General features: G+C 39.6%; 1 protein-coding gene across 3 annotated transcripts in view; it reads left to right on the top strand.

The window, feature by feature from the left end:
* PHEX (phosphate regulating endopeptidase X-linked) overlaps positions 1-27,183 on the top strand; it is a 109,413-nt gene that overhangs the window by 47,253 nt on the left and 34,977 nt on the right. For all 3 annotated transcript variants that reach the window (XM_053936712.1, XM_053936711.1, XM_053936714.1), the window contains exons 10-12: positions 4,488-4,581; positions 9,491-9,619; positions 13,047-13,148. In XM_053936712.1, the coding sequence (XP_053792687.1) occupies positions 4,488-4,581; positions 9,491-9,619; positions 13,047-13,148 (325 nt within the window). The remainder of the gene's footprint in view (positions 1-4,487; positions 4,582-9,490; positions 9,620-13,046; positions 13,149-27,183) is intronic.

Genomic DNA, 27,183 nt, shown 5'->3' with positions numbered 1-27,183 from the left:
TTACAAGGCTATCCCTAAATTATACTTTTATTCCAGTGCCTTGTGTGTCCTCTTCCTGAATGAACACCCTGCTAGCCTGAGTATTATTTAAAATGTCACAAAAAGATGGCTCATGCCCCAGTATTTTACCCAGTGATCTGGTAAAGTATTTCATGAAGTTTGTTTCAGGTGGAGGAAAGAATGGAGTGAAAATTAATTCTGGCTACAGAAGCACTTTGTGTTGGAGGTGGCAGGTTGTACAGACTCACAATACTTGTATTAAAAATTTCTCCCTCAGAGAACCTGCTGAGCAATCTTGAACTGTGAAATCATTCATGGGGCAATATTACTGTAAGAGAGCACATTGACATGGTGTAGCATGAGTTTAGCAGAATTTTACTTAACTGCATATAATCAAGTTGCTGTGTGGAGCTTGAAATAGGTGCAGTGGTGTCCAGAGGTCAATCTGAAGACCCCAGGCCAGGGCACTGCTGTGACTCCAGCCCAGGAGCTGGGCTCTCCATGGAAAGCTGCCCAAGCTCAGCAACCAGCCTGCAGGAATTTCCACCAGCTTGGGGATAGCTAGCTTTAGTCATGTCAGGTGCTGAAGTAAGTCACACCTTTGTAAGGGGTCTTCAGGGATTCCTTCAGCTTCTTAGCATACTAATTCATTTTTATGGGGTTTATCTCTATTACAGGAAGAGATGTGTGCATATAGCTGTGATGTAAATGAGCAATGGCAGAGCTCCAGTACAGCTGTGCCATGTGAAGGGGGAGATAGAGCTGTGCTGGCACTAATTAAGAGCTTATATCCCTTCCCTGTTACTGGTGTGCTGGTGCTTTATGGGGGCCATAAATAGGATACTGTAAATTGCATCCTTTCTGGAGATCTTTGCAGCTGTTGAAAGAAGCAGCTTTATCATTCTCATAGCTCCCAGAATGCATAATTAGTTTAATAGAACCATAGAATGGTTTGGATTGGAAGGGACCCTACAGATTACCTTGTTTCAGAACCCCTGCCACAGGCAGGGACACCTTGCACCAGGCTGGGTTGCTCAGAGCCCCATTGTCATGACACACTCTTAAGGGTAAGGGCAGCCTGGCCTTGAACACTTTCAGGAATGGGGCACCCACAGCCTCACTGGACAACTTGTTCAGCACCTCATCTCCCTCACAGTAAAGAATTTGCTCCTAATAGCTGATAAATCTATCCTTGTTCAGTCTAAAGCCAGTCTCCCCTGTCTATCACTCTATGTCCTTGTAAAATGTCCCTCTCCAGCTTTCTTGTAGGCTCCTTTCCCTTGTCTTACCTTCTCATATCTTTGCAATATGGGACTATTAATTGAGAAGAACTCTAATTCGTATAGCATATGAGGAATTTTCTGCAGAGATAGAGGGAGACACTGGATCTTTTTTCTGGTCTTAGTCTGCATCTGAAAAATCAGAGAAGTTACAATAATTTCCCTTGAATTAGTGCCTCTAGCAATAGAGGCAAAAGTTTTTCAGTACTTATAATTTGATTCGTGACTCAATTCTGAATAGAATTTTCAAACAGATCTAAAATTTGTGAGGGATCTTTTTCTTAAAATGTCAATTAATTTTTCCACCTATCTCATATTAAATCTGTCCTCTTTAATTGCTACCATGTCTATTGATTAAAATATTGCAAACTCACAGAATTTTACATGAGCAACCTACTTTATTCTCAGCCAGGACAGAAAGTACTTTAGTAAATATTCATGAGTACTGGTATAATTTTAACTGTCCCAGCAAACAATCTCTCTACCACTTCCTTTGGGAGTGTGTGTCACAATAAGGGTCATACTGGTTAGAAGGGAGCCTACACTTTCTGCAACAGGCATTTAACATGAAGTTAAAATAGAGTGTACTCTTCTGAAAGGTTACAGCAACAAATAGTCTGGTCTCATCGAAAGAGCAGAGAGGATTTTTATGTTTTATTTGTGTACTGGGTTTTGCTCAATGTGTAGAGATTAACTTCTCTGAGCCTCAGTGAACTTATTTGTGAAACTAGGATGAAAATCACCCCAAGATCTGCACTGTAGTAACTTTATCAGCAAAAAGTGTCAGTTTTTAAGCCAGCTGAGAATAATACAATTATTTGAAGTTTGCACAGTTAGCCCAAAATGTAAAATAATAATTTCCCAAATAAGTAAACAAATTCAGATAAATTATGATTTTATTTTGTTTTGAAAAACAAACTAAAGCACACTGGGCTTCAAACACATGACAACAAACCCCCTCAACCTTTCCACGTGTTGCCCACCCCCGATTCACAAGCATTCAAGTGGAAACTCCCTGTTGTTTAATGCATTGTGGGTTCTGTTGTAGTTGCAATCTGGAATTATTACTCTCATCAGATAGCTTGGTTTTAGCATGTGTCAGCCTTTTCCTTCCCAAATTAAAACAATCTCCAATTAATTATATTTCCTGCAACTGTCATCTGCCTTCATGACTTATACCTGACACAAACATTTCTGAATTCTTGTTGATATTACTGTTTTTCAATAAGTCACCTTTTGAGACCCAGCCTTTATGAATTTCAGTCTTTCATTCACTCAGTTTGAGAGAGGTTCCCCAACTCAAATGTAAGGACAAGCATTGCTGTGTGAAAACAAGTACACAAAAGACAGAATTGATTTTGGTTTTGTGATTAAGTATCAAATTGTAATACATAACCGGTGTGTGATAGTGATTGAGTTAGCTAAGGATTTTACCTAAGGCTTTTGATTGGAAGCAAAACTTTAACCTTTTAATCTGTAAGATTTGTATACATGCTGCAGAAGTTGCTACAGCTGGATCTTCTTCAGCTCTGCTGAAATATCTGAGGCAGATTGTTGTGAGGTTCCTGGAGTTCGAGACATTTACCAAAACAGTGAGAGCTGAGTGCTTTTAGGGTGCTTCACTTGTCATTGAGTGAGAAAATTCCACATTGTCAGAAACTTGTTAAGGGAAAAATCTGAACTTTGTGTCATTTCTTAGGTTGAAATGAATTTTTAATGATCCTAAACATTATCTTAAAATGGTGTGATTATCTAAACAGAGCTAACTATTTTGGCTCTTGTGACATGTACTATCTTATAAATGTACATTATGAATGCTAAAAAAATCTTTTTTCAGATATGTTTTACAATTATTGTGGCCATTTAGGTGCACTATAGAATATATCTGTGTACTAAAAGAGGAAATATACCCAGTGAGAGATGCAACAACAGATCTTGAGCTGAAGGCTTTGTGTGGGTGGACTGGAGCTTGGTTAGAGGCAAAGCTGAAGTTATGTCTCAAGCAAATGCTGCTGTGAAGACAGCATGCCCACAAAGTGTGTTCCCAAGCTGTTATGATTCAGAGGAGGGAGCTGCTTGGGATGTGTCTCTGAGTGAAGCTAATGGAGTGACTCTGCAGCAACAGCTGCATTGCCCCACACTTATGACAACAGGAGATTGCAGAAATGGGATTTTTAGAGATGCAGGAGTTGTTCAGACAGTCCATAACAGCACCCTCGGTTGCATAGAAGCCATTTTCCTATCTACAGAGAAGTCTATGGCCTGTCAAAAATGTTGTGTATATTCCAGTGGGGAACAAATAACATTTGAATATCCTAGCTTTGAAGCAATGACCATCCTTGAAAAATATGTCATGTATAAAAGATGAGAGTAGTAAGTGTAGGTCATTGTTGAACTTGTTTTGAGACTGAGGTTGAATTGTGTATTTCAGAATGCACCTTTAGCTCATACAGCCACTGCTGAACATGGAGAGAGATCAATCTAGACTGGATAAATCCTCCAGTCAGGTGCCCAAAGTTTTAGAAAAGGGGCATGGATGCCAGATCTCCTGGGAATTTTAAACAAGCTCTTCCTTGATCTCTCAGCCTCAATTCTTATAAGATTTTTGTTACAGATACTTCTCCTTTTTGGTATTTCAATTATCCATCTGACAAAATAGGAATGGTAAAACTTTAATAACTTTGTGAATAGTAGAAGTTTTCAAAGCATATTGATAACTTCTAATGAAAGATACAAATATGAGATAATGAGAGTGTACATGGGATGGACTGTTATCTATTCTGTTACCATTTATGTGTCCTACTAATGAGGGGAGATAACATTCACTTTGATCTACAAAAGAAGAACTAGTTAATCTCTGGATACAACTTTGATACAGCTATTATTATAACACAGTTCTTGCCACTTCTAAGGAAAATGAAAGCTGCCTTTTGAAAAAAAACATTACCTAAAATTATGTACTAGGTGATGGACCTGTTAAAAATAATCTCTAGAAGATGGTTATCATGGGACAATTATATATTAAATGGCTGCAATCATACAGATTCTTCTATGTAATTGGGATTTATCAATTTGGCCATCACTCATTAATTTTTAAGGTGAAGTTTCCAGCATTCGGGTAAAATGTTCGTGGAACAATTGCTGTGAGTGCTTTGTGGTACATCATATGTATTTACATGTCTGATAAAAACATGCCTGCTTTAACAGGACTCTTGCCAATTACCTGGTATGGAGGATGGTTTATTCAAGGTTATTTAACCTCAGCAGACGTTTTCAGTATCGATGGCTGGAATTTGCTCGGGTAAGTTATTACAAGGGTCCTAGTGTTTACACTGTTGGTTTCCCTTATAGTTGCTTATACCTTTGCAAAACACAAAATGTTTTCCATGCTGGATAAATTTATTGAATAAACTTTTTTTTTTTAAGACACCCTCTAAAACAATTGACATACATATTTTTGTGTTTGATCTAAGACATTTATATGACACTAATATGACACTAAGACAAAAAAGTCTTTTAGATGAAGTTAAAGAGGTTTTGAAACCTCCCCTTTAAGAAACTTAGTCTTCTTTTGCAGAAACTTGAATTAGGTTATGTGGGCTATGACATTCAGGCCAAAACCTTTTGACCAAAATCTGAACTTTTTGAAAACTACTGTTTGCCCATTTGTGAATACAGCTGTACTAAAACAGAAGTCTAGGATTTCACTTTTTTTAAAGCTTGCTCAAAACTCTCCCATGCTCTAATGCCATTACATGATTTCTAGCAAAAGGATACCCACCTATTTCCAGAGAGATGATCAGGTGCCTTCCAGCTTGGGGTTGCAGAAGAACCAGAAAAGTGCCACAAGCTGTGAGAGCAGAACTAATTATCTGTTCAGCAACAGGGGCATTTATGTAAAACACATGCATTTGATTAAGTGAACCCTGAATAGAAAGACACCTAGGTATTTGTGTGGGCAGTGTGAGGGCTCCTTAACTAAACCAAGGATGAAACTGAAACTGGTACTTTGTCATGTGTCTAAGCCACTTTGAATGGTGAACTTTGTTTGCCATTATGAAAATTGGCTGACAACAGGAGGCTGGCATGGTGCAGGAGGTGTGGGTGTTCTGTCCTCCCTGGTGAGGCATGCAGGTGACTAATTAAAGAACCTATACTGTTTTGCTTTGAGTAATACTGGAATAGTTCTGAGTTGATCACATTCCTAAAAATAAGTTCCAATAGCGTGATGGAAACTGCACAGGAAAGGCAGCTTCTTGTACTTCTGAGATCATATTCAAAATAGTCTTGTTAAAGATGCTATTTTCTTCATGTAAGATATAAGAAACTGGCTGTCAGAACCACAGTGACAAGTTTATAGACGTCTCCTCCTGGGACATTTCTTGCTAGTCAGGTAAAATAGATTGCTGCTGGCTATCAGCCAGTCTGTAGCATAATGCTGAGTTACATTAAGTTATATAATGGCAGAAAAAATCCTGAAAGGAAACATTAAGCTTGGGATATTGTGCATTTTATTATGGTAACTGGCTGCTGTCACATCTCTGGGACATAGAAGCTTAGGGAGAAATCTAATTCAAAGTAATTCAGTGCTTATTAATAATTGCATCAAGGCTGTCATAGAATTACAAAATGGGTCAGATTGGAAGGGAATACAGTGGGGTCATCTGGTCCAGCCTCCCTCCCTGCTCAAGCAGGGCCATCCCAGAGCACAAAGCACAGGATTGTGCCCAGATGGTTCTTGAACATCTCCAGTGAAGGAGATTCCACACCCTCTCTGGGCAATCTGTGCCAGTGCTTGTTCACTGCACAGGGAAGAAATTCTTCCTCATGCTCAGGTGGAGCTTCCTGTACATCAGTTTCTGCCTCTGGTCCTATTGCTCAGCATCACAGAAGAGAGCTTCAAAAAGGCTCCATCCTCTTGGCACCTCCCCTGCAGCTACTCTTAAGCAGTGATGGGCTTCCCTCTCAGTTGTCTCTTCTCAAGGCTGAACAGGCTCAGCTCCCTCAGACTTTCCTCATAAGAGAGATGTTCCAGTCTCTTCATCCTTGTTTCCCTTCACTGGATCTGTTCCAGGAACTCTGTGTCTGTCTTGTCCTGAGGAGCCCAGAACTGGACACAGCACTCCAGACACGCCTCACTGGGGCTGGGCGGAGGGGCAGGATCACCTCCCTGACCTGCTGGCAGTGCTCTCCCTGAGGCACCCCAGGACCCCACTGGCCCTGTTGGCCCCAGGGCACTGCTGGCTCATGGACAGCTCACTGCCCACCAGGACCCCCAGGCCCTTCTCTGCAGAGCTGCTTTCCAGCAGGTCACCCCCAGCCTGTGCTGGTGCCTGGGCTTGTCCTTCCCCAGTGCAGGACCCTGCATTTGCCTTTTCTGAATTCCAGACCATTGCTCTGCCCACCTCTCCAGCCTGTCTCCCTTCTGAAGGGCTGCCCAGCTCTCGGGGGTATTGGCCACTCCTCCCAGCTCTGTGTCTTCAGTGAACTCGCTGAGGAGGCCTCTGCCCCTTCCTCCAAGTCACTGATTAATAAGTTAAACAGTACTGGCCAAGTAAATGGGTGCAGACTTCACAGGTCAATAGAAAGGACATGAGGAATGGAGTTCAAGGCATTGGACTACTCTATTGTTGAATAGATTTATCTAGTCAGAGGATGGAGAACTAGAGGCACTTTAGGATCATAAAAAGGACCCACCAACCCCTCTGCCAGGTAAGTGAATAAAACATTGAATTACTACTAAAAAGATATGACCATGAGATAAATCAGTGACCCTTAAAGGAAAAGATGCATTTATACATTCATTGTTTCATTAATTCAGTCAGCCTCAACCATCATAAGCAGACTATTTTTTTTCACCACCTTCTCATTTTCTATTGGTGGCTTTTATACCTTGTATGTAGAAATCTTGGCACCAAGGCCTTAAAATCTTTGGAAGGAGAAGGAAAAATACATGATGAGACTTTAAAAAAACTTCATGTTTAGAAATAGGATGAACCTGCTGACTCTAGAGAAAGTGCTTTGAGTATCACACCAGCAACTATCAGCAGCTCCTCTGCAGTGGCACTTTGAGACCTTATAAATGTGCAGTGGCACCTGGGGAAGAGGTTGGTTAATTGTGTCGTGAAGCTCTGAATTGACTGTGAGGGCTTGAAACCTGCTATTTATAGCCACTGTTACTACCTGAAGTACTGTGTTTTAGAGTGGTACATTAATATTAGGAGGACCTTTTGAGGGAGTTCCTGTTGCTGTTGTGACATAAATATCAATAAACCAGCTGTGAGATATAATCTATTCCTCTCAGCTCTATTTTTATTGGTCTCACAGCCTGTGTTGCCTTTATGTCCTCCTTACAGTCAAGCCTCCATCCAAATAATGATAATTATTATGTTGTAATAATAGTATGTCACAGTATAAAAGCCAGCTCTGTCTCCTGACTATTTCTATGGCTGATGCATACTCACAGCTTTTTAGAAGGAATTTCAAGCTCTGATGACTAATGCCATAACTCCCCTTCTTCCCCCTGCATCAGGAAAAAGCTTCATTGCAGGTTTACTCTGACCCCAGAGAGAAATTTTCTTCTCTTTTGTTCTTATCTTTTTTTGAACATTTTGTTGTGTTATGTAGAAAGGTTGAAGAATTTGGAAAAGGAGTAGATTGTCAAATTTGGCTCTGTTTATAAAAAATATCACCTTATTATGTATTGGTTTGACTAATAGGAGTTCTTTTTAGAAGCAATGTACTCTTCGCCATCGAAAATCTATTACTGCATATACAGTATTAATAAAAAGCACTTGGAAATGCAATTCACTGGTGTATTTAAGTGTGAATCATTGATTATGCTTAATTACAGACAATATGATAGGGAAAAATCAATCTTTGAACTACCAAAATATCTCACCTTCAATGGCTGAGGGTTAAGCTGCTCTGGAATTTTCCAATGGAATATTTTCCTATTGGGAAAAGACAAATCCAAACCCTTCATTTCGCTGGACATTTAATCTTATGCTCAAAGGAGAATAATTGGAAAAAGAAAGGGCTCAGAAACTGCAAAACTGGTGCTTAAGAGGCTTTTATAATCTGTGAGAGGCCAAAATCTCTATCCCACCTTTTCTGTCTGATGCTGACTATGCTCTGCCTTTACACAGCTGTCAGGTATTAACGGCTGGACTGGAATTGTGCTTGTTCTCTGTGGAAAAGCTTAAGAAGTTCCCTAAGTGGAAAGGGAACACTTTGAACATTGAAAATAACAAAATTTTTTTTTAAGTCAGCACTGCTTATTGCTCACATGGACTCATCTTCTATCTTGTGTGCAGGATTTATTTACACAAACTCCATCTTGACAAGCAATATAATGTTAGCTAGCTAAGCACCCACAGTAATAACATTCTTCCTGTGAGAAACAGAAACCAAGACAGCAAATGCTCTTGAGTTCTGTTTTGCCTTGTTTCGTTCCTTGTTGTGTTGACCATTCTTGACTGTTTCTTTTGAAGTTCATTTATGGTGACATCATCAGAGCCTGAAAGTATGTATTTAATACCATTCCTTTAATAGAACATGCAAGTTGTTCTACCAACATCTTTCTACTGCAACAGAGTGACTGTTTTTTTGGGGCGAGACAAACATATTGTGTTCTTGATGATTTAAATCTCTTTTCTCCTGAAAATGTTCCATTTGGGAAAGAAGCTGAAAGCAATTTTACTATTTTATACAAATTGCCATAAAACTAGTCGGACAGGTAAATGACAAGAAGGTGTGAACATCTGTGTTAGATGTCATTAGTTCATGGCAATGGAGGGCTCTGCAGGAGGTGTTTCATAAGGATTAACCCAATTTTCATGAGGACAATCTCCCTAGGCTTCTCACCCTGTCAGAGGAGAGGTAAATGTTTTCAGGAGATACCTCACAGCAGGGTTTTTCTAGAGGAAATTGTCTCTCGCACAGAAAGAATACCAAGATTAGTTCAAAGTAAGCAGTAATTCTCTAAGCCTAGTCTCTTTAAATCACTGCTACCATTGTACTGTTCTGAAGTTTAAAATCTTACAGGTATTTTGTAGTGTGCAAAATATTTGTCATAGCATTGGATGAAAATAGAGTATCACTATTGTGTCCTTTTTTTGGCCTTTTGCAAATATGCTTTGGCCTATACTGTGTGTGAATTCTTCTTAAACAGTGTGATGTTATGGCCTAATACTTGCCCCTGTCAACAGGTGATCCATGGGACTACAACTTTGCTGCCTCAGTGGGATAAATGTGTAGACCTTGTAGAAAATGCCCTCCCTTACGTTGTGGGTAAGATGTTTGTGAAAGCCCATTTTCAAGAAGACAAGAAAGAGATGGTGAGTCCTCTGCAGTCTCTGTCTGCATATTTTCAGCTAGTGCTTTCATCCTCAAAAATTGCCTCTGATGTTACACCAAAGTTTAAAAAGAGAAGATTCTTGAAAATGTTTTCATTGAATTTAAAAACTCCAAAACACTAGGAGAAAATTGAATGAATTTGAAGAAGTGTTGCCTTTCTGCCCATCTGGGCACTGCCCCTTCTTTCCATCTGCAATCCTTCAGACAAATAAGCAGCCAGTTCAAAACCAGGTTGAACACTTGATTTATGTAAATAGTTACAGCCAGCTGTGCAGGAACAGAGTAAGGAGTATTGATCAGAAATTGTTTAGTATAGCTAATATAATTTATTATGGTGAAGTTTTTACTGACTAATCAAAAAACTTGTTGAGATTTCTCTGCTTTAGGTTTACTCTTTCAAAGCTGTGACTGCTTCACCTGTGATCTGAGCAAGAAACATGTGACTGATGTCTGGCCCAAATTAATGGAAGCTGAGAGTCACATAATGAGAGTTTATATCTGTGATTCAAATCTTTTCTGCTGAACAGCAGAAGGAAATATTCTTCCATACCTTTGAGTCTAGAGAGACGTTCATCCTCATTCTAAAATTTTCAATATTCAAATAATTAATTACCCTTCACAATAATTTATGACTTACTTTCAGTTCATGTTTTCCTTAAAAAGTTTTCCAATATCTGCTTTTACAGCCATTGATTTTCCAGCAGTAATCAGTTTCAAATTGACTTATTTAGTCATTGAACTTAGCTCTCCATGCAGGAGAGGCACAACCATTTAGGAAACATGAGATGGCACCATGTGCTGGGAGCAACAGCTCTGTGAAAGCCCTGCACTGCCCTGGCTCTGCAGCCTGAGTTTGTCTCTTTGACTTAATCTATTTAGACTGCTTTCTCAGGGAAGGATTCCATTTTAGAAAGAACATGCTTATTTGACTTGTCCAAATCTGTCATCTGTTTCCCTCTCAGGCTCTGCATTTCTTTTCATATTTGCCTTCAACTGGAGTTTCCTCTCTGAGATCCAGTTTTTCAATCTCCTTTTTCTTGATCCAGTTTGTAATGTGCTATTTGGCCATTTTGTGGCAAAATATGCCAGGCATATGCAGTATGTTATCCTGCACAGATAAGTGGGAAGAGTAGGAGTATAGGAAATGTACACTTTATGGAGGGGATGGACACTTTTTCATATTTGCATATGTGAGGAAAAATTATGAGAAGCAGAGCAGAGTTTCTCTTGAAATGCAAGTTAATTAGAATGTTTCTTAGTATGAACATTCCTTTTAGACCAAAGATTTGGAAAATTATCAAGTCTGAATTTGCAGTAGCACCCGTAGTGAGAAATGCATATAAAATTCATAGTGTAGGTCACAAAATTCAGTTTTAAAATGAAAAACCCATGGAGATAAAATTGCATACAGATGAAATTCATTGCATTTCATTTAGAAGTATGCTTTTCAAGTTAATAATTTATGGTGTTATTATTTTAATTTCATTGGTTTTCAGTTCTATTTCTCTTTCTTAAGCAGTAAAAAAGCATGTGAGTAAAGCACTCTTATTTGTATAGGTTTTTTTTTTTTTTTTTTTTTTTCTGGCTTATGGCATATATCTGTCTATGATAAGCAAATCCTGAGTTTTGGATAATATGGATTCTTTCCCCCCTATGTTTTGTGATCGATGTTTCATACCTTAGATATTTCTTTTATCAAGAAAGATATTATTTGTGTCTAAATATATCACTGCTTCTAACTTAGAGTGCCTGCAGTGTTTTTTACAGATATGCCTGAGCAGTTTCAGTAATAACTTTGATAGCAGGAATAGGTTTCTGCCCCTGCCCCCTGCAGCTACAGCTGCTGCATAAAGCCTAAGTATACACCAGGGCCCAGCTGCAGAGCTTGAGTTTGAACTTGTAACCCCCCAATACAGGGAGTTCACCTCATTAGTGAATGAAGTTAATTGACTCGGTGCTCTGTCATCAATATCTTCAAGTTACCCTATTTCCTGGGATGCAGTTTATTTAATGCTAGACCTGCTGTGGTTGACCCATTTTGCCTCTAAAAATAAGAAAATGTTTTTTGAAAAGGGTAGAAAAAAATGAATGACCCAAGGAACTTTGCTATATTTTTTTCTGACTGCACCACAAATAAAGGACAGTTCCAGATTAAAATGTTCGTCTGATACATTAATGACAATTTAGCTAAAAGTAATGTTACTTTTGAGAGTTTAGTCCCTGCTTTTAATGATATTTCAGATCTACTAGATTTATAGAATAAGATTATACAAATCTCTGCTGCTTGACATTTTCATTATTTTTAAATGTAACATACTGATAACACAAAGTTACAATAAGTCTTCATCTAATGGGTATCTGTCATGTCTTGTACTGGCTCAACTCTGGTTTGTGCTAAAGGATTCAGGCAATGGCTGGATCTCTCTCTTTGCCTCACTCTCACTGCATTCCCATGGCTATCTGTCGTGGGGTTCATCTGCTGACATAAATAGAGACAGCTGGTTGCATACACTTTTCTGGGCTTCCAGACAGATCTATAGGAATGAGAGCTCTTTAGACTCATATAATGCATATCTTAGCCATTATTTTCTGATTTTTTGTCATTTCAGGGTTTTCTTAGTGTGCATACTCAATGAGTCCTATTATTATCATTTTTTACTTGCTTGATATGTGGTCTTGGCTTTGCAGAGGTGTCTGAAGAAGCAGCTGAGATGAAGTGGTTGTAGGTTTACCCAGTTTTGCACAGATCCAAGCTGTCACTGGTGGTCCAGGACCACAGAAGCAGTTAAGGCTGCTCAGTGGTGTGAGCCAGGGCCTCCTTCCCTGCAGTAAGTAAAGGGTAGCAATGCTTCACAAATGCAGCTAAATACAGGCTAAATATTTGGATACTGCTTTGTATTTGGATCATGATGCTGTCAGCCCAAATTCAGTTCTTTGCCAGTATTGATAAGGCGTGTCTCAGTCTCACATAAACCAAACCAGACCACAGACATTCTCTCTGAAGGAAAGGCTTTATTTGTACAAATGCCTTGCAGCTGGCTCTTTCTGCATGGGCCAGTGATCTAGACCCTAAGGGACAGAAATCTCCCCAAAGGACTGCAAATCTCTCAGTGTTTTTTATGATTTCAAGATGGGTATTCTCACAAATATGCCATGAAATGATCAGCAATGAACAGGGTATGCGATGCTAGAAGGGAAAGAAAATGGAAAAAAGCTTACCTTCAGAAGAAGTGTCTTAGTACTGCAGAGAGCAGAAATAGCCTTCAAGAAAGGACAGCAGACACCATCTGATCTGCAATCATTTGTAGTCTAAACAAATCTATCACTCCTATATACACCAAACCTTTCCTTACAATGATTCTGCCATGATATATTTTACTGAGGATGGATTTACTAAATATTTTGCAGATGGAGGAATTGACTGAAGGAATTCGCTGGGCTTTTATTGACATGTTAGAAAAGGAGAACGACTGGATGGACTCTGAAACAAAAAGAAAAGCTCATGAGAAGGTAATAAATATAAATGTTGAATAAGTAAAATCCTGTTATGATAAAGATTTGACTTGAGTAATAACAGTATGCCATGGACAGTATTTGCAGTTCCACTTACTTACTGATCATTTTCTTTGTGAAGGGACACATTTGTTTTTCTGGACGCTGAGCCATCTGAGCTCCTGCTTCTCTGCTGAAGTTATTTTTGTTACCTTGCTCTTCTTTCTTTGTGTCCACCTTTCCCTATCTGGCTCTGGCTGATGTAGACTCTGAGCTTATTTCAGATTTGGCTTTTCTTGACGAAGTCTTCACCTTGACTGGGATCCCAGGGACACAGCAATCTATAGACATAAAACAGTGCCTAAACCACCTGTGACAGCCAAGGGTATTTGCTGTGAAGATGGAGGATCTAGCCTAGAAGAGGATATGAGAATAATTCAGGTTTCACAGTTTTTCCAGTGCTGTGGTGGGAGGCCTAACTCGAGAGCTGTCTTTTGAGAGCATAATGACAATCCCAGCTGAACATCCATTTCCTGACAGAATAATGCCAGTTATGAAGTGTTATAATCAAGGATGGCATCACTGGTCCTGATTGCTTTCAGATAAAGTCACAATAAAATGCAGGAGGCAAAGGTGAAGGCCGGAGGATGTACTCAAAACCTCCTTTTCACCCTATTCTCACATTTACAGCATGTGATGAGTGGAAAGGAAGATTGTCCAGATGCAGAGCTCTGCCCCCAGAGCAGCAATTGGAGAGGGTGTATAAAAAGACAAGTGGAGGACGTTGTGTAGGTCTGTGTCCTTATTTATTGAGGCAATGGGATATCAGTGAATTAGTAAGCATCCTCTTTGAATAAACTGACAGGCAAATGCAGCTGAACTGTTCCTGCTCTCTGTGCTCAAGTAAAAATAGCAGTGTTTTAATTTAAAAGCAAACATGGAGTTCAAAATTTTTAGTTATTCTAATGAAAAGGCTGTTGAGCCTTTTATCATTGGAAAGATTTAAATTCCATATGCAGTCCATTTACATTTTTTACAGCAGTGCTCTTCATATATGTGCAAATGAAATAGAGCTGCATAAATGCACCAATAAACTCTATAACAAGAGAACAACAGTAAAATGACATTTATTTCCTGCTAACCTGGTGGTAAATGGGCTGCAGTTATTATTTCTTCCTGGCTGTTACACTTTTTTTTTTTTCCTAGAAATACCATTAGAAATATAATGATCTGTAATTTAGATATTTGTTAAAATTGATGCAAAATAAGAGCAGGAAGATTTTCTAATGATTTCCTTAATAAAGATATTTCTATATCACAACATGCTTAGGGACTTTGTTCAAAATTTGCTACCTGCCTTTCAGCAAGGAAACAATACAAACATTGCCAGAACCAAATGTAGTCCTAAAAAAGCTCTCCCTTTCCCATTTTAAGGAGGATTTTCATCAGAAGGTAGGCTAGATCTTTGGTAGGTAGAGATGGCTGTTTCCCTCTGTTGACAGATTTTGGAAGCACATGGCACTTTGCTCCCAATTTGGATATGTCATTGAAAGTTCTGAAGTTAGAGGGGTGAGTCTGGGCTGAAAAATGCATGACAAACTAAATTCCATAAGTACAACAAAAATAATACTACAAGCCATAGTACTGTCAAATGTATAGCCAATGGTTCAAAATCATTCTCACTGAACTGAAAAACCATTTCATAGTGTGCTGACATAGGAACAAAGTCAAACTTGTAAGACATGAATGTTATGTAATGCCTTAGATACTGCAGCAACAATTATGGGATACGGCTTATGTCTATTAGTTTAAGTTCAGATCCACAGAAATAGCTACTTGGCTGGAAGGAAAGAGCCTAGAGAGACATTTGGTAGATTTCCAGGCATGGAGTGTGTGCATGTTTATTAAATATTGCTTATTGTTAATGATAGATCTTCTATTTGTCCTGAAAATCTTGGATAAGCATGTTTTTAATTCAAGAAATAGATTCATTACATGTAGGGTCAGATAATTCACAGGGGAAATCTAAGTTTTATAATACAGCAGAACCTTCAAAATCTGTTACACTGTTCTAATTAAATCTCATGAGCCTAGCACTTTCTTCTGTTACTTTTTTAAAAACTTAGGCTTTAATAAAGCAGCACAGACAAGCATGAATTTTATGAGGGAGATTGGTTGGTCAAAAAACCCCCACTATTACTTTATTGTAGAGATCTGTAAAAGTTGCGTTTCTTTGTCAATAAATGTCATCCACATGCTGGACTCTGCACCCAGGATGGAGAAATGCCAGGTACCAAGTATAAATTGGGAGAGAGACGGTGCAGGGCAACACCTAGGGACTTGGGGGCTATCTGGTTTGGAGAAAAGGAGGCTGAGGGGCCACCTCTGCATCTTCCTGAAGTGGGGAAGTGGAGAGGGAGCTGCTGATCTCATCTCCCTGGGGTCCAGTGACAGCATGTGTGGGAACAGTTCAAAACTACTTCATCAGGAGAGGTTGGACTGGACATTTGGAAGCTTTTCTTTACAAAGTGGGTGGTCAAACACTGGAATAGACTTCCTGGAGAGGTGGTCAATAGCCCAAACCTGTGTTTAAGAAGCATTTGGACAATGCCCTTAACATCATGCTTTAACTTTTGGTCACCCTGAGGTGGTCTGGCTGTTGGACAAGATGTTCTTCCTTCCAACCGAAATGTCCTAATTCTATTCTATCAATTAAGTAAAGAAAGGATGCTATTAGTTAGCTAAAGGATGTTTTGGTCATTTATGTTTTCATCAGTAACTGTCACATTGTCCCTTGCAGCAGTGCAGATTGGAGGTTCTGCTCTAAGTTCCATGGCAGAACTGTATCCTATATGGAAAGGACTGATTCAGATATTTTGCTCATTCTCTGCATTTTTAATCACATTTCATTTTTGAAATGTTCAAATGCTCTGAAAAGAAGTTAACTGCAGAAACCTGACAGTGGTTTTGTTTACTGTGCCTGCTCCATGTGATCTATTTAATTTCCTTTAGTTTTTCTTTAATTCCAGGCATATTTGGGTCATTAATAAATTTTTTACTCATTTCCTGAAAGAAGAAGAGGGTCAATATGGGATCTGGGTGTCTGGACAATGAGCATAGAGAGCCTTGTGGTGATTGTATCTTTAGATGACAACATTGTAATGTAAAGGACATGGCAGGTTTGAAAGAGAATTAATTGCAAATCTTCTCTGTGGTTCAGATACTCACTGTTTTGTGTGTTTTCTTGCTTCCTGTTTTCTGACTGATGGCCACCTTTCTTTTGTGCTTGGCTGAGGCCAAATTTGTATACCTTGCTGTCAGCCTGATGTTTTGCAATCAAAGGAACCATCGACTTCCAAAGGACTTACAAAAGACCCTCTGGTAGAAAGTATTTGTGAATTTTGCTTTAGGCAGCCCGTCAGCTCTATCTAATCACTCCGTCTGTGACTCTTTGTGTCTGTCCTGTTGTTTTATGTTACTCAGAGGGGACACTACTAATTTGATATTAAAAGGATCAAATCTACTACTCCATGTGACACAGGGAACAATTGTCTTGCTGCCTTGATATCTGAGAATAATCTCTTTAGCCATTGTATAGTTTGGAGTTAAGGTTTGACATTCCTTTTGTAACAAAACAATATAATGAGATAACATCTAATAATTTACCTCTCTCTCTCCCTTCCATTCCTTTCTTTCTGTGATTGAAAGATGAATTTAAACCAGACCATCTAAAAGCCAATCTTACAGAAAAGGTTTCTAACAGGGTGAGATGGCTCTGCCTTCACGTGCAGTTCTCACCTGGCTCTCTGGATGGAGCTCACGCTGCTTCCAAAGGAGCTCCGAGCCCGAGAGAAGCGCTCGGCTCTGAGCTGTGATGCTGTTTTCTCTCCTGTCCTTACTCCTCTGCTCTATTCTTTATTGTGCCATATTTGACTACCATCTCAAATTTGCTTGAAGTATGTCTGTTAACCCCCGAATTTTCAGTGGAATGTTCTGATAAACAAACAAACACCCCAAACAGGTTTCTGTTCTTGCCCTTTTAGTCTCCCTTTTGTAAGGGTCATTGCATTTTGCCCTCATTTGCAGAACAGAGAAATCATTCAACTAGATGCAGCTCCAAGGGTGTGTCTGGCAACACTCTTCAAATGCATGTTCTGTGATTTACCCATGGCCACGTCACAGCCTCTGAGCAGGACTGCAGGGGTGGAGGAGAGAAGGGACACCCTTTTGTTTCCCTTACAATGAAGGTGGAGAGTGCAGCCAGCTATGGTGGCTAAATGGTATTGACAGCTGTGTTTTGGCATGGTGAGACACAGGGGAAAGGGGGAACCCATAACTGAAATTCCATTGATGTAACTTGTGTGATGAGGGCTCACTTCTTTAAAATGGCAATTTATTGCTTCTGCTCTTCAAAGGATAATTCAATGGAAGATCACAATGGAAGATCATCACTGACATGTTAAATTATTCCCACTCCTGGGCAGGAACCATCATTTTATTAATCACTGTTTTTCCTTCCTAAAATATCCTTTGTTCTTGGGTTTAACTGGAGGCTTCAAAAAAGACGTTTTTCTTAAATTCTGCAATTCTCTTGTAAAATACCCTGTTAGGCTATGGCACAGGAATAACTTCCTATTTGGAAGTTAGTTCTTGTGCTTTGCAGTACTATTTTTAAAGCATGGATGATAAGCCAAAAAAGAGCTTGTTTTTCCTCTAGTAAGATTTTTCTGTAACATTATTAACCTCCTTAAGTCATGGAGCACAAATCCCAAGGTCACTGTGCAATCATTTGGCTCCTGAACTTGCCTGCTGCTTTGCTTTGTTTCTTAGGAAGTTGTATATGCAACATTTGTTTTCTCCACATCTCTGAGTCTGAAGACTGAGTCAAGAGGAGCAAAACATCAGGACCTAGCTATAGGTGGCTCTCTCAGGCAGTGTTAGGCACCTTTGTTTAGCCTACAGGGCTTGTTCTGCTTCTTCTAAGAACTACAGCAAACCTCCCTAGACAACACAGTGTAATTTGGGCCAATAGCCCTTAGGAAATCAAGAGCCCTTCCTAAGGCCAATAGCCCTTAGGAAATCAAAATCTGTACAAGCCCTGATTTTACAAAGTATAGGTACTTTAAAGGAGGTGGGTGTCTGTGGGTTATCCCACTGAAGCCACTCATTTCCCAGCCAGAGCTTGCTGGCCCTATCCAGCCCTGCAGTCACTTATCTGAGCCACACTCCCCTTTCCCAGTTCTCCTTGGTGTCTCTCTCACATTTGGGTGATTTCACTATGGCCATGACAGTTATACTACTCAGAGCAGAGTCCATTGCCTGCTTCGGGCAGTGGCCAAACAGTAGCAGATGTTTAGAGATGAATGCAAGGACAGGGCGAGCGTAAAGGGACACATTCCCACTGTCCTTTCCTGGCCTCTGACAAACTGCAGCTCACTTGCTGCCTGAGCCAGAAGTGGTGTCTTTGTATTTATTCATATTTTCTTCCTGTGAGTTTGTCTAATGACTTTTTGAACCCACAACCATTTTCATCATCCACAGCTTCCCAAAGCAATGAGCCCCACTGCCTCACAGTGCTCTGTGGGTAAAAAGAATGTCTTTTTGCTTGACTGAAAACCTTCTTCTGTGTTATGGTACTGCAGGAACCAAAGAATTATCATTGCCTAGTCTCTTTTTGTGCTCACTCTTGCTTCTGTTAAGTTTTGGCACAGCAATACATACTGGGAGAAAGGGGCCTCCTGCTTTTCTTCACATAGACTGTCCAAGGCTAGATACAGTTCTGAAAAATAACATTTCATTGAGACCTGAGGCAAGCCCAGACAGAAAGGCCAGGCACCACAGCTTCAGGAGCTGAAATTAATCTTGCTTAATGCCAAGCTACTTTGCACAAAGATAATCATCCAGTCTTGAAAGTGGTTACTGGGTGTTCTGCAAAAATTAGAAATGCCTTTTGAGTCTTGTGGGGTCTGTGGACCCATCCTATGAAAATGAATGCACAAATATGACAGTGGAACCAGCCCTGAGACTCAGTGCCTCTGATTTCAATGGCTATTTCTAGAATGAAAGCCAGCACAAAACTGATAGAACAATATTTGGTTAAAGAGAGGGATGGAGTTTCAAAACTAAAGCTTGCAAAACACCTTTTACATGTTCCTTTAAGATGACTTTATATCTTTGCTTTAAAGATATCAGAGAACTTCACAAAGTGTAAGACTGCTTCAGAGCACTCACAGAAACTGCTAAGCATACTTCAGAAGAGCTAAGAAAAGCAGGAGAAATTTCCAAATACTCTAATTTCAGTGATACACTTCATTCCTGTTCAAAACCCTATAGGGGTGACTGCTGAGTTTCTAATTTACTGGTTTTACTGGAAAGTTTGATTCAGGTATTATTCAGTTGGGGTCATTTGGTCCAACATCCCTGTTCAAGCAGGGTCATCCCAGAGCACGTAGCACAGGACTGTGCCCAGATGGTTCTTGAACATCCTCAGTGAGGGAGACTCCACAGCCTCTCCAGGCAATCTGTTCCTGTGTTTGGTCACTTCCACAGCGAAGAAGTTCTTCCTCATGTTCATCAGTTTCTGCCTCTGGTCCTATTGATTGGTACCACTGAGAAGAGCCTCCAAAAGGCTCCATACTCTGACACTCCCTTCAGATACTTAGAGGCATTCATGAGGTTCCTTCTCAGTCATCCCTTTTTGAGGCTGAACAGCCCATTCCTTCTTCTACCATGTGCATGGACATATGAAAAGAAGGGGACAACTCAATAGGAAGCTGTAAGGAAAGTAGATGCTTCTCAGACATGATGTAAGGGATTTGAAAATTTGTGCTACTTATCAAGTTTGGAATTTGGTCAGGATTTTGAGGCTGCCACTCCTACACCATTCCTGAGATAGCTGTTTGGAAAATGCCAATTTTTAGAGTAATATTTTTTCACCTGAAAGAAATAGAGAATGGTATGTTCCTTCTAGAGTAAAAGTGTTCCATGGTTTTCACTGAATAAAAATAGGTCTTCACTTTCTATCAGATTAACATCCCCTTTTCTTTCATATTCGTTTTACATCAAATATTTATTTCTCATTACAAACTTTAATTTTTGAACTCTAAGAATAATCTATCACATCCTGAATTTAATTTAACCTTCACAGGAAGACTGGGGTTTCCTGATCAGTAACCACAGGAGATGTTTTTCTCCATTGGCCAGAGTTGAAACTAATAGCCATGGCATGTTTGCTTATCTCTTATCTCTGGGGTTAGATTGCTGCTGTCAGCTTCTCCCTTGTTATCTGGCTGCTGCTACTGCTCACTCAGTTGTGCAGGGATGTCAGTTCCATTAATAACCTGAGCACCGTGCAAACAGATAGTGGAAAACAGGTGAAGAGAGAGGAAATTGTATTTAACCCTGATCTCACAGCTGTCATTTTTCAGACTCAGCCACGACTACATAAGGCCAGAATGGGTGTGTGACATCAAAACACTTGTGACAAATCTCATGCTTGAAATAGGAGGGAGACAGATGGACAGACACCTGCAGATGCTCAGGGACCAGGGTGAATCTGAAGGTTTTATGGCAGAAACACAACGTGAAAACATTGTTATGCTAAATGACAGAGTAATTCTTCCAAAGAGCAAGTGATCTTCCACCACCTCTGAAAGTCTTGGATTGTTTCAGCTTTAATTTTCACTATCTTTGTTGTTTTAACAAGTAAACCTGTCTCTGGTAGAGGTACAGTTACAAAGACAGTGTAGTCCCCCAGGTCAGCAGTAGCAGATATGGAGGTGCAGGGGAGCCATTCTCTGTGTGGAGGAGTCTGCAAGGGCATGCCCAGGTATCTGCTTGGCATTGCCTCTCTCTCTGCAATGAAAGTGCATTTCCTGGCTGTGGTGATCTCCATGTGCTGTAAATGCTCACTGAGGAGAGCTGCCTGCTGGCTGGGAGCGGGTGAGGAGCTCAGCAGGGCAGGGCCATGGGCTGGGACCCCACCATGGACCCTCAGTCTGGGCACTGAGCTGTCCACAACCAGGAGCGTGAACCAGCCGCACTTCAGCAGGCTCAGGCATTGTACCAGTCACTGGGGTCTGAAGCAAAGCTGTGAGATTTTAAATGGCTTCAGGTACTGGTATTGCTGGAATTTACCTGTAAAGGAACTATGCCACAAGCAGCTCATCAGACTCAGGAATTTGTTCCTTTAGTGGCCTTTTAGAAGCCAGGATGCTGTGACTAAGAGTAAAGGCTTCCTCAGCTGCCAAAATTTGTGAGGGAGCTGTGAAGTGTCTTGTGCTCAGTTTTCTGCATATGGGATGAGCTTCATCAATGTGAAAATACCTAGATATAATTTATTTAAAACTAAAAATATGTAAAGGTTTGGAATAGAGAGGAATTTGATCTTGAGTAGAGAGTAGAGCATTTTCTGAATATTTTTTTCTATGTTCTGCAGCCTATGTATTTGATTATCTACACATCTGCTTTCCCCCATACATTACAAGGCATGGACAACTGAGAGTGACACGCTCACTGGTACAGTGCTGGTCAGGTCCCTGTTCAAGCAAAAGGAATTCCTCCTCAGAGATAAAATATGCAAGTCATGAGTACTACTGGTGTTTAAGTTCTCAGACACTATTTCAGTTTGAGTCATGTTAAAAGGGTTCTCTATCATGTCTGGTTTCAGTTGCATCAAGACTGCAGCTGAAGCTCACTTGTGAAATGAGAAATGAAAAGGGAATTTTTCACATGCTATTCTTTATTTTAAAAAAAAAGTGCTCAGCAGCCTTTGCTTAACCTTGAAAATGTTAAATGAATGTAAACTGATGCAAGCAGAGACTCAGGTCAGAAGTTGTCCCTTTCTGGAACAGGTTATTCAGAGTTTTGCATAAAACTGGAGAAGAAATGCTATGGTAAATCATACCCCATACAGTTATGATGGGGAGAGAGCTTCCTCACCCTTTCCCGATCTCTGAGCCTGCCCCTCTCTCAGTGTCCAGTGCCGGAGATCTCAGCACAGTTTTTTGGGTCCCTGGGGAGTTTTATTTTGCTAGCACGGTGGGTTTTATTAAGCCTGCTTCTTGTCCAGAGCTAAAACAGAAAAGCAGAAAAGATTTTTTTGATCAAGGTGGGTGTGTTTCTAGCAAGAGGTGGCATGAACATGAGAGTGTGGGTCAAGTCGTGAGGTGTTCTGGGGGTGAGCAGTGAAGGAGCTCCTTCACTTCCAGGAAGGAGTTTCTATAAAAAGTGGAATATAATAATTTCTGCAGCTCACCAGTGTGACAAAGACCAACCAAAGGTGGGGTTTTTTTTGTTTTTGTTTTTGTTTTTGTGGTTTTTTGTTTGTTTGTTTGTTTGTTTGTTTGCTATTGCAAATCCTTAGGATCCTGGTGCAAAATTGTATCAGTAAAGATATCTAAGGTAATTTCAAAGCACAAAGGGATTTTGGAGTTGGGGGAGTATGTTTGGTTTTCAGAGATAACTATATTAGAAAACATGGAATGTTGCCTGAAAAATAAAGGCAGGAGGAGTATGGATTTTTACATACTCCTAAGTAAGAGTCCAAGCCTAGCTTGGCATGAGTCTTATCAAAGGCAGCTTAGCAGCACATACCATGGGGCATATCTATATCTATCTATATCTATATCTATATCTATATCTATATCTATATCTATATCTATCTATATCTATATCTATCTACATCTATATCTATATCATCTATATCTATATCATCTATATCTATCTATCTATCTATCTATCTATCTCTATCTATATATATCATCAATATCTATCTATACCTATATCAGCATGATACTGATGATAGTCTGTGTCTTCAGACCACAACACATTAGTTTCTGGCTTGTTTGAAGTGCAGCTGGAGGAGCTCCCAGCTCTCCACACACCCTGGGGCAAGGGTGATCCACAGGTGTGCAGAGAGGAATCCAGTGCAGGACCCCCCATGCTGGAGCTGACCTGTCACTGCTGCTGTTGTGCCATAGCTGAGTCATTTTGCATATCTGGGCATCATCCTTTCTTCTGGTCCATGGGCATCATTCCAGCTCCACTGAGTATCCAAAGACCCTTAGAACTCACCCAGGTGCTTTGGACAGGAATAGTTAGCAGTTACGCACATCCTGTGCCAGGAACTCAGATGTGCTGGTCTGCAGTATAAGTGCACTTATATCTTCAAAGATGAAAATATTTTCCGTTTGCCACAAAAAGAAGTATTGCAGATATGATGTTCTGTTTGTGAAAGAAAGAATATAAGTCTCTCACATATAATATTCTGTGTATAACATAATGGAATCAAGCTAATTGTCATACAGAGGTTGCAAATTGAAAATGGAATTAAAATAAAATGGACAAAGATTTTTTTTTTCTCAGCAAAATTAAAGCAAAGCTGGCAGCAGAATGAGTTTCTGGTTGAAGGAGAAAATGTGACTAGGTCTATTAATTGTAGTTCTGCATTGAACCAAGGAGTTGTGCTTATGAAAATATCACAGTCAATTAGTATGTTTATATAAGTAAGACTGAAATAAAGATGCTAATTTCACGCTTTCTCTGACTTAGTCCGAATCTATTGCTAAAAAACCCAATAATTTCATGTGGGATTTGTTAATTGGAAAGGTTAATGCCAGTGAAACTTTCATCACAGTGCTTGAACCAATGACTGAATCTTTGTATTCCAGAGCCAGAATGGATTTAGAAGAGAAAAGAGTAGCACTGATGTACATTGTTGCTTTTTCTGACTCTTTTGTCCATGGTAGTCCTACTAAACATTTAGATGTTTTAAACTTTATAGTGTGTAATAATAATATTGTCTTGCTGAATAGTAGATATTAAGACTGAACATATAATCTCAATGAACACTTGTCTTAGGAATTGCTGTGTCCCTTTTCCTCTCTGTTTCCTAGGATTATAAGGTATGGTATGGTATTTTTAAGTATTGTCTAAATAGTAACTAAATAGTATTGTCTTGCCAGTAAGTTTTGTCCGAGTGAGGCTTTGGTTTCAAAAGATCATTCAGTGGAGGAGGTAACTATTGTACCACATAACCCTTCTCCACTTTGTCACATCATGTGTCTCCAGCACTCGGCTTGTAGAAGTTCCAGAACTTGTTGGGTCTCTCCATGTAGTGAGTGATTCAGCTCAGTGATCTGGCAGAAAATTAGCTGGGGAAAACTTGGTTAAATTTCCACCTTGTTATTGGTGTGTTAAGGAGATGTGTTGAGGAGCTGAGGCAGCCTTTGGAGGCTGGGGGTGCAGGCAGGATGAGGAGAGCTATGGACAGAGCTGAGAGGAGTGGGGAAGAAGGACAAGGACTAGGACTTTTTTTCCATTTGGCAGCACAAAGTTGCTAAATGGACTCAGCTAATTTTGAAACCATAACGTGTATTTAACGGAAAGCAATTTTAGGTGTACATGGGTGTCATTATTCACATAAGTCACTTGATTATTTATTTTACTTTTTCTTTGACCTTGGCCTCAAGCTATTACCAAGATGGAATGATAGCTGTGTTTTCTGTCTTCCTTATTTTAGCAATTATTTTAGAGCTTTCAAAACAATTACTGTAATTCAGAGGGGATGGTTATGGTGCAGTGTGAAGTGGTGGAATGTGAATTATTATTAAATGAAATTCCAGTTCTTGAAAAGTCTACATAGCTTCTATTATTGTGACAAACAAAATGAGGACAGTTATGCAACAAAAAGAGGACAGTTAAGCCAAGTTTTAAAAATAAGTAATGTTAATCTGTATTATTGAGTAGGGATTAGACAGTTCACTGCAGATCAAATACTGTTAAAAATTGTCACTTCAGGCCAAGTGTTCATGTTTGAGTTGCCACTTCACTTTCCATTGTAGTTGACAATGTGAAAATCCCTGATATTTCATTTTCCCACAAAGGAAATACTGTGCATCATTAGGGTGAGCTCAATTCATCTCTCACTCAAGTCAATAGTGATTTCCTACTGACATCTGTAGGATTGGGCTTTAGCCCTGTGATGGAACTTTCCTGTGTTTTGCCAAGATCCATCACTCTATTTTTCTAGTTTTTCCATATGTAAACCCTAGATAGATGCAGTGATATTTATGCAGCAGTTTTACCAGATGGCTCTTGAATCATCTGTTCTCAATGAAAAATGAAAAGACTGGGCACAAATATAAAGGCTGAATTAATCTTTGTAATTAAATGGAACATTACTTTGCCATGAATGATTTTAGCTTTCACAATGTATTTCATGCTAATTTTTCAGTGAACTGTAATTGTATTAATTTTTTATCTATTTAGAAGCTTAAAAATGATCTTCACAAAGTTATTGAGTCAGGTTAATATACAGAAGATCTCTTCAGACTCATAAAACTTTGTTGTGAGATATGTTTTGTTTTGTTTTCTCTTTACAGTAAGTAAAATATGTCAGTACTTAGTGTTGTATAAAATATCCAAGTCATACTCTGAGAGACAAAAAGGCTCTCAGGATGCTTACATGCTTGGATGTCAAGTGAGAATTTGAATAGGCTGGAACCTGGGCTGCTTTGGAGCGCTGAAACATGTGTGCATTCCCACGTTGGCAGGTTGTTAAGCAGAGAGTGAAAGCTCGTTTATTATTTTGTCCGGGTAGTAAACTGACTTGCAATGCTCTCCCTGTGACAGAAAGACACTGATGGGAAAATCCTGGCTGTGTTGAAGTCAGTGGGGAAACTTCCATGCACATGGTGTGGTGGAAGTAGTCCCACTCTACCTCCTCTGCCTCAGAGCCTGCTCTCTCTGGCTGCTGGGACAGAAAAGAGTCGTCATGACTTACCCTAAAGCACCCTGCAGAAATGAGTTTCCTTAATTTACCCAACAGCCCAGCGCAGGCTGAGTGCTTAATGATGCCTGGGGGAAGTACCCCAGCTCCTCTTTTCTTCCTGCACACATGGCTGTTTAATATGCAAATTAGAGAAAGGAGTTAAATGAGCCTTTAAACCATAAAAAGTTGTGCATGGTGGATTTATGGTGGATTCATGTGCAATTGCCACATGGCTGGTTCCTGTACATTTGTCACATTTCATTTGACTCCCTGTGCTTGCCTCCTGGAAGGCTGGTCTCTTATACATTTAATCCTATCAAGGGGAAAATAATGACATCATTATCAAAGAGTAAGCAAGCTGTAGAAGAGTTTTCCACTTCCTTGTGCTATATAATAATAAATAAGGAATCTCCCAACTGCTGTTAAATATTACACAAATGAACAGAAAAACAGGCACAGAAACAAGACTTCCAACATGCAAATTTAGAAACCTGTTCTCAGTATGATACTTTCTAACTTGTCAGCTGTGTAAATAAATTGTGCCATGTGCTGGGCTCAGCTGAAAAAGTTTGCACCTGATGCAAAGCTTCTAGGAAGAATCCCAGTCAGAGGGATTCCCTAGGACTTCAGAAGGTCTCCATGTTGTCTCATGGGGTTTGCTTTGGCTACAGGAAACAGTTTACCTAACCAGGAGCCAAACAACCTTCACTGTCAGCATCAGCTTTGTCTGTCTTATTTGCTCAGATCTCTAAACCACACATATTGTGGTAATGCCTTTTAAGTAACAAATGCAATAATATAACATTTCCCCCTTATCTGTCTATCTGTCTATCTATCTATCTAATCTCAAAAAATACAGACAACTTTAGACACTGACAAAGCATCAAAGTACTAAAAGCAGCATTACCTTTTGAGGTTGCTTTCAAAAATCTTAAGACACACTCTGTTATTTGCTAGGGTTTTTTATAGCCTTTATAAAATAATCTCCATAGCGTCCCACTATTTTATTCTCACGCTTAGAAATCTCAATCTCACATCATAAAATGTGAAAGTCACAAAGCAAATTACGAACTCATGCAGAACCTTTGAGATCCACCTGATTTGTTTAAGTAGCTGATCTAGCAGAAATGAACACTGTTGGGTTTTGCTTTTTGCTTTTCCAAAGCTAGTTTTAAGTAGTACTGAAATATGGGAAATGGTAAAGGAAATTTTCTGATTCCTTGCAAAGTTCAGTCAGTTGGACCTGACAACACCACCAGGAAAAATTTAGACACTCTTGAT

This window comes from Vidua chalybeata, chromosome 2 (genome assembly GCF_026979565.1).
Source record: "Vidua chalybeata isolate OUT-0048 chromosome 2, bVidCha1 merged haplotype, whole genome shotgun sequence".
NCBI classification, from domain to species: Eukaryota; Metazoa; Chordata; class Aves; order Passeriformes; family Viduidae; genus Vidua; species Vidua chalybeata.
Note: the sequence above shows the minus strand (reverse complement) of the source record. Positions and strands in the feature narration are given on the sequence as shown.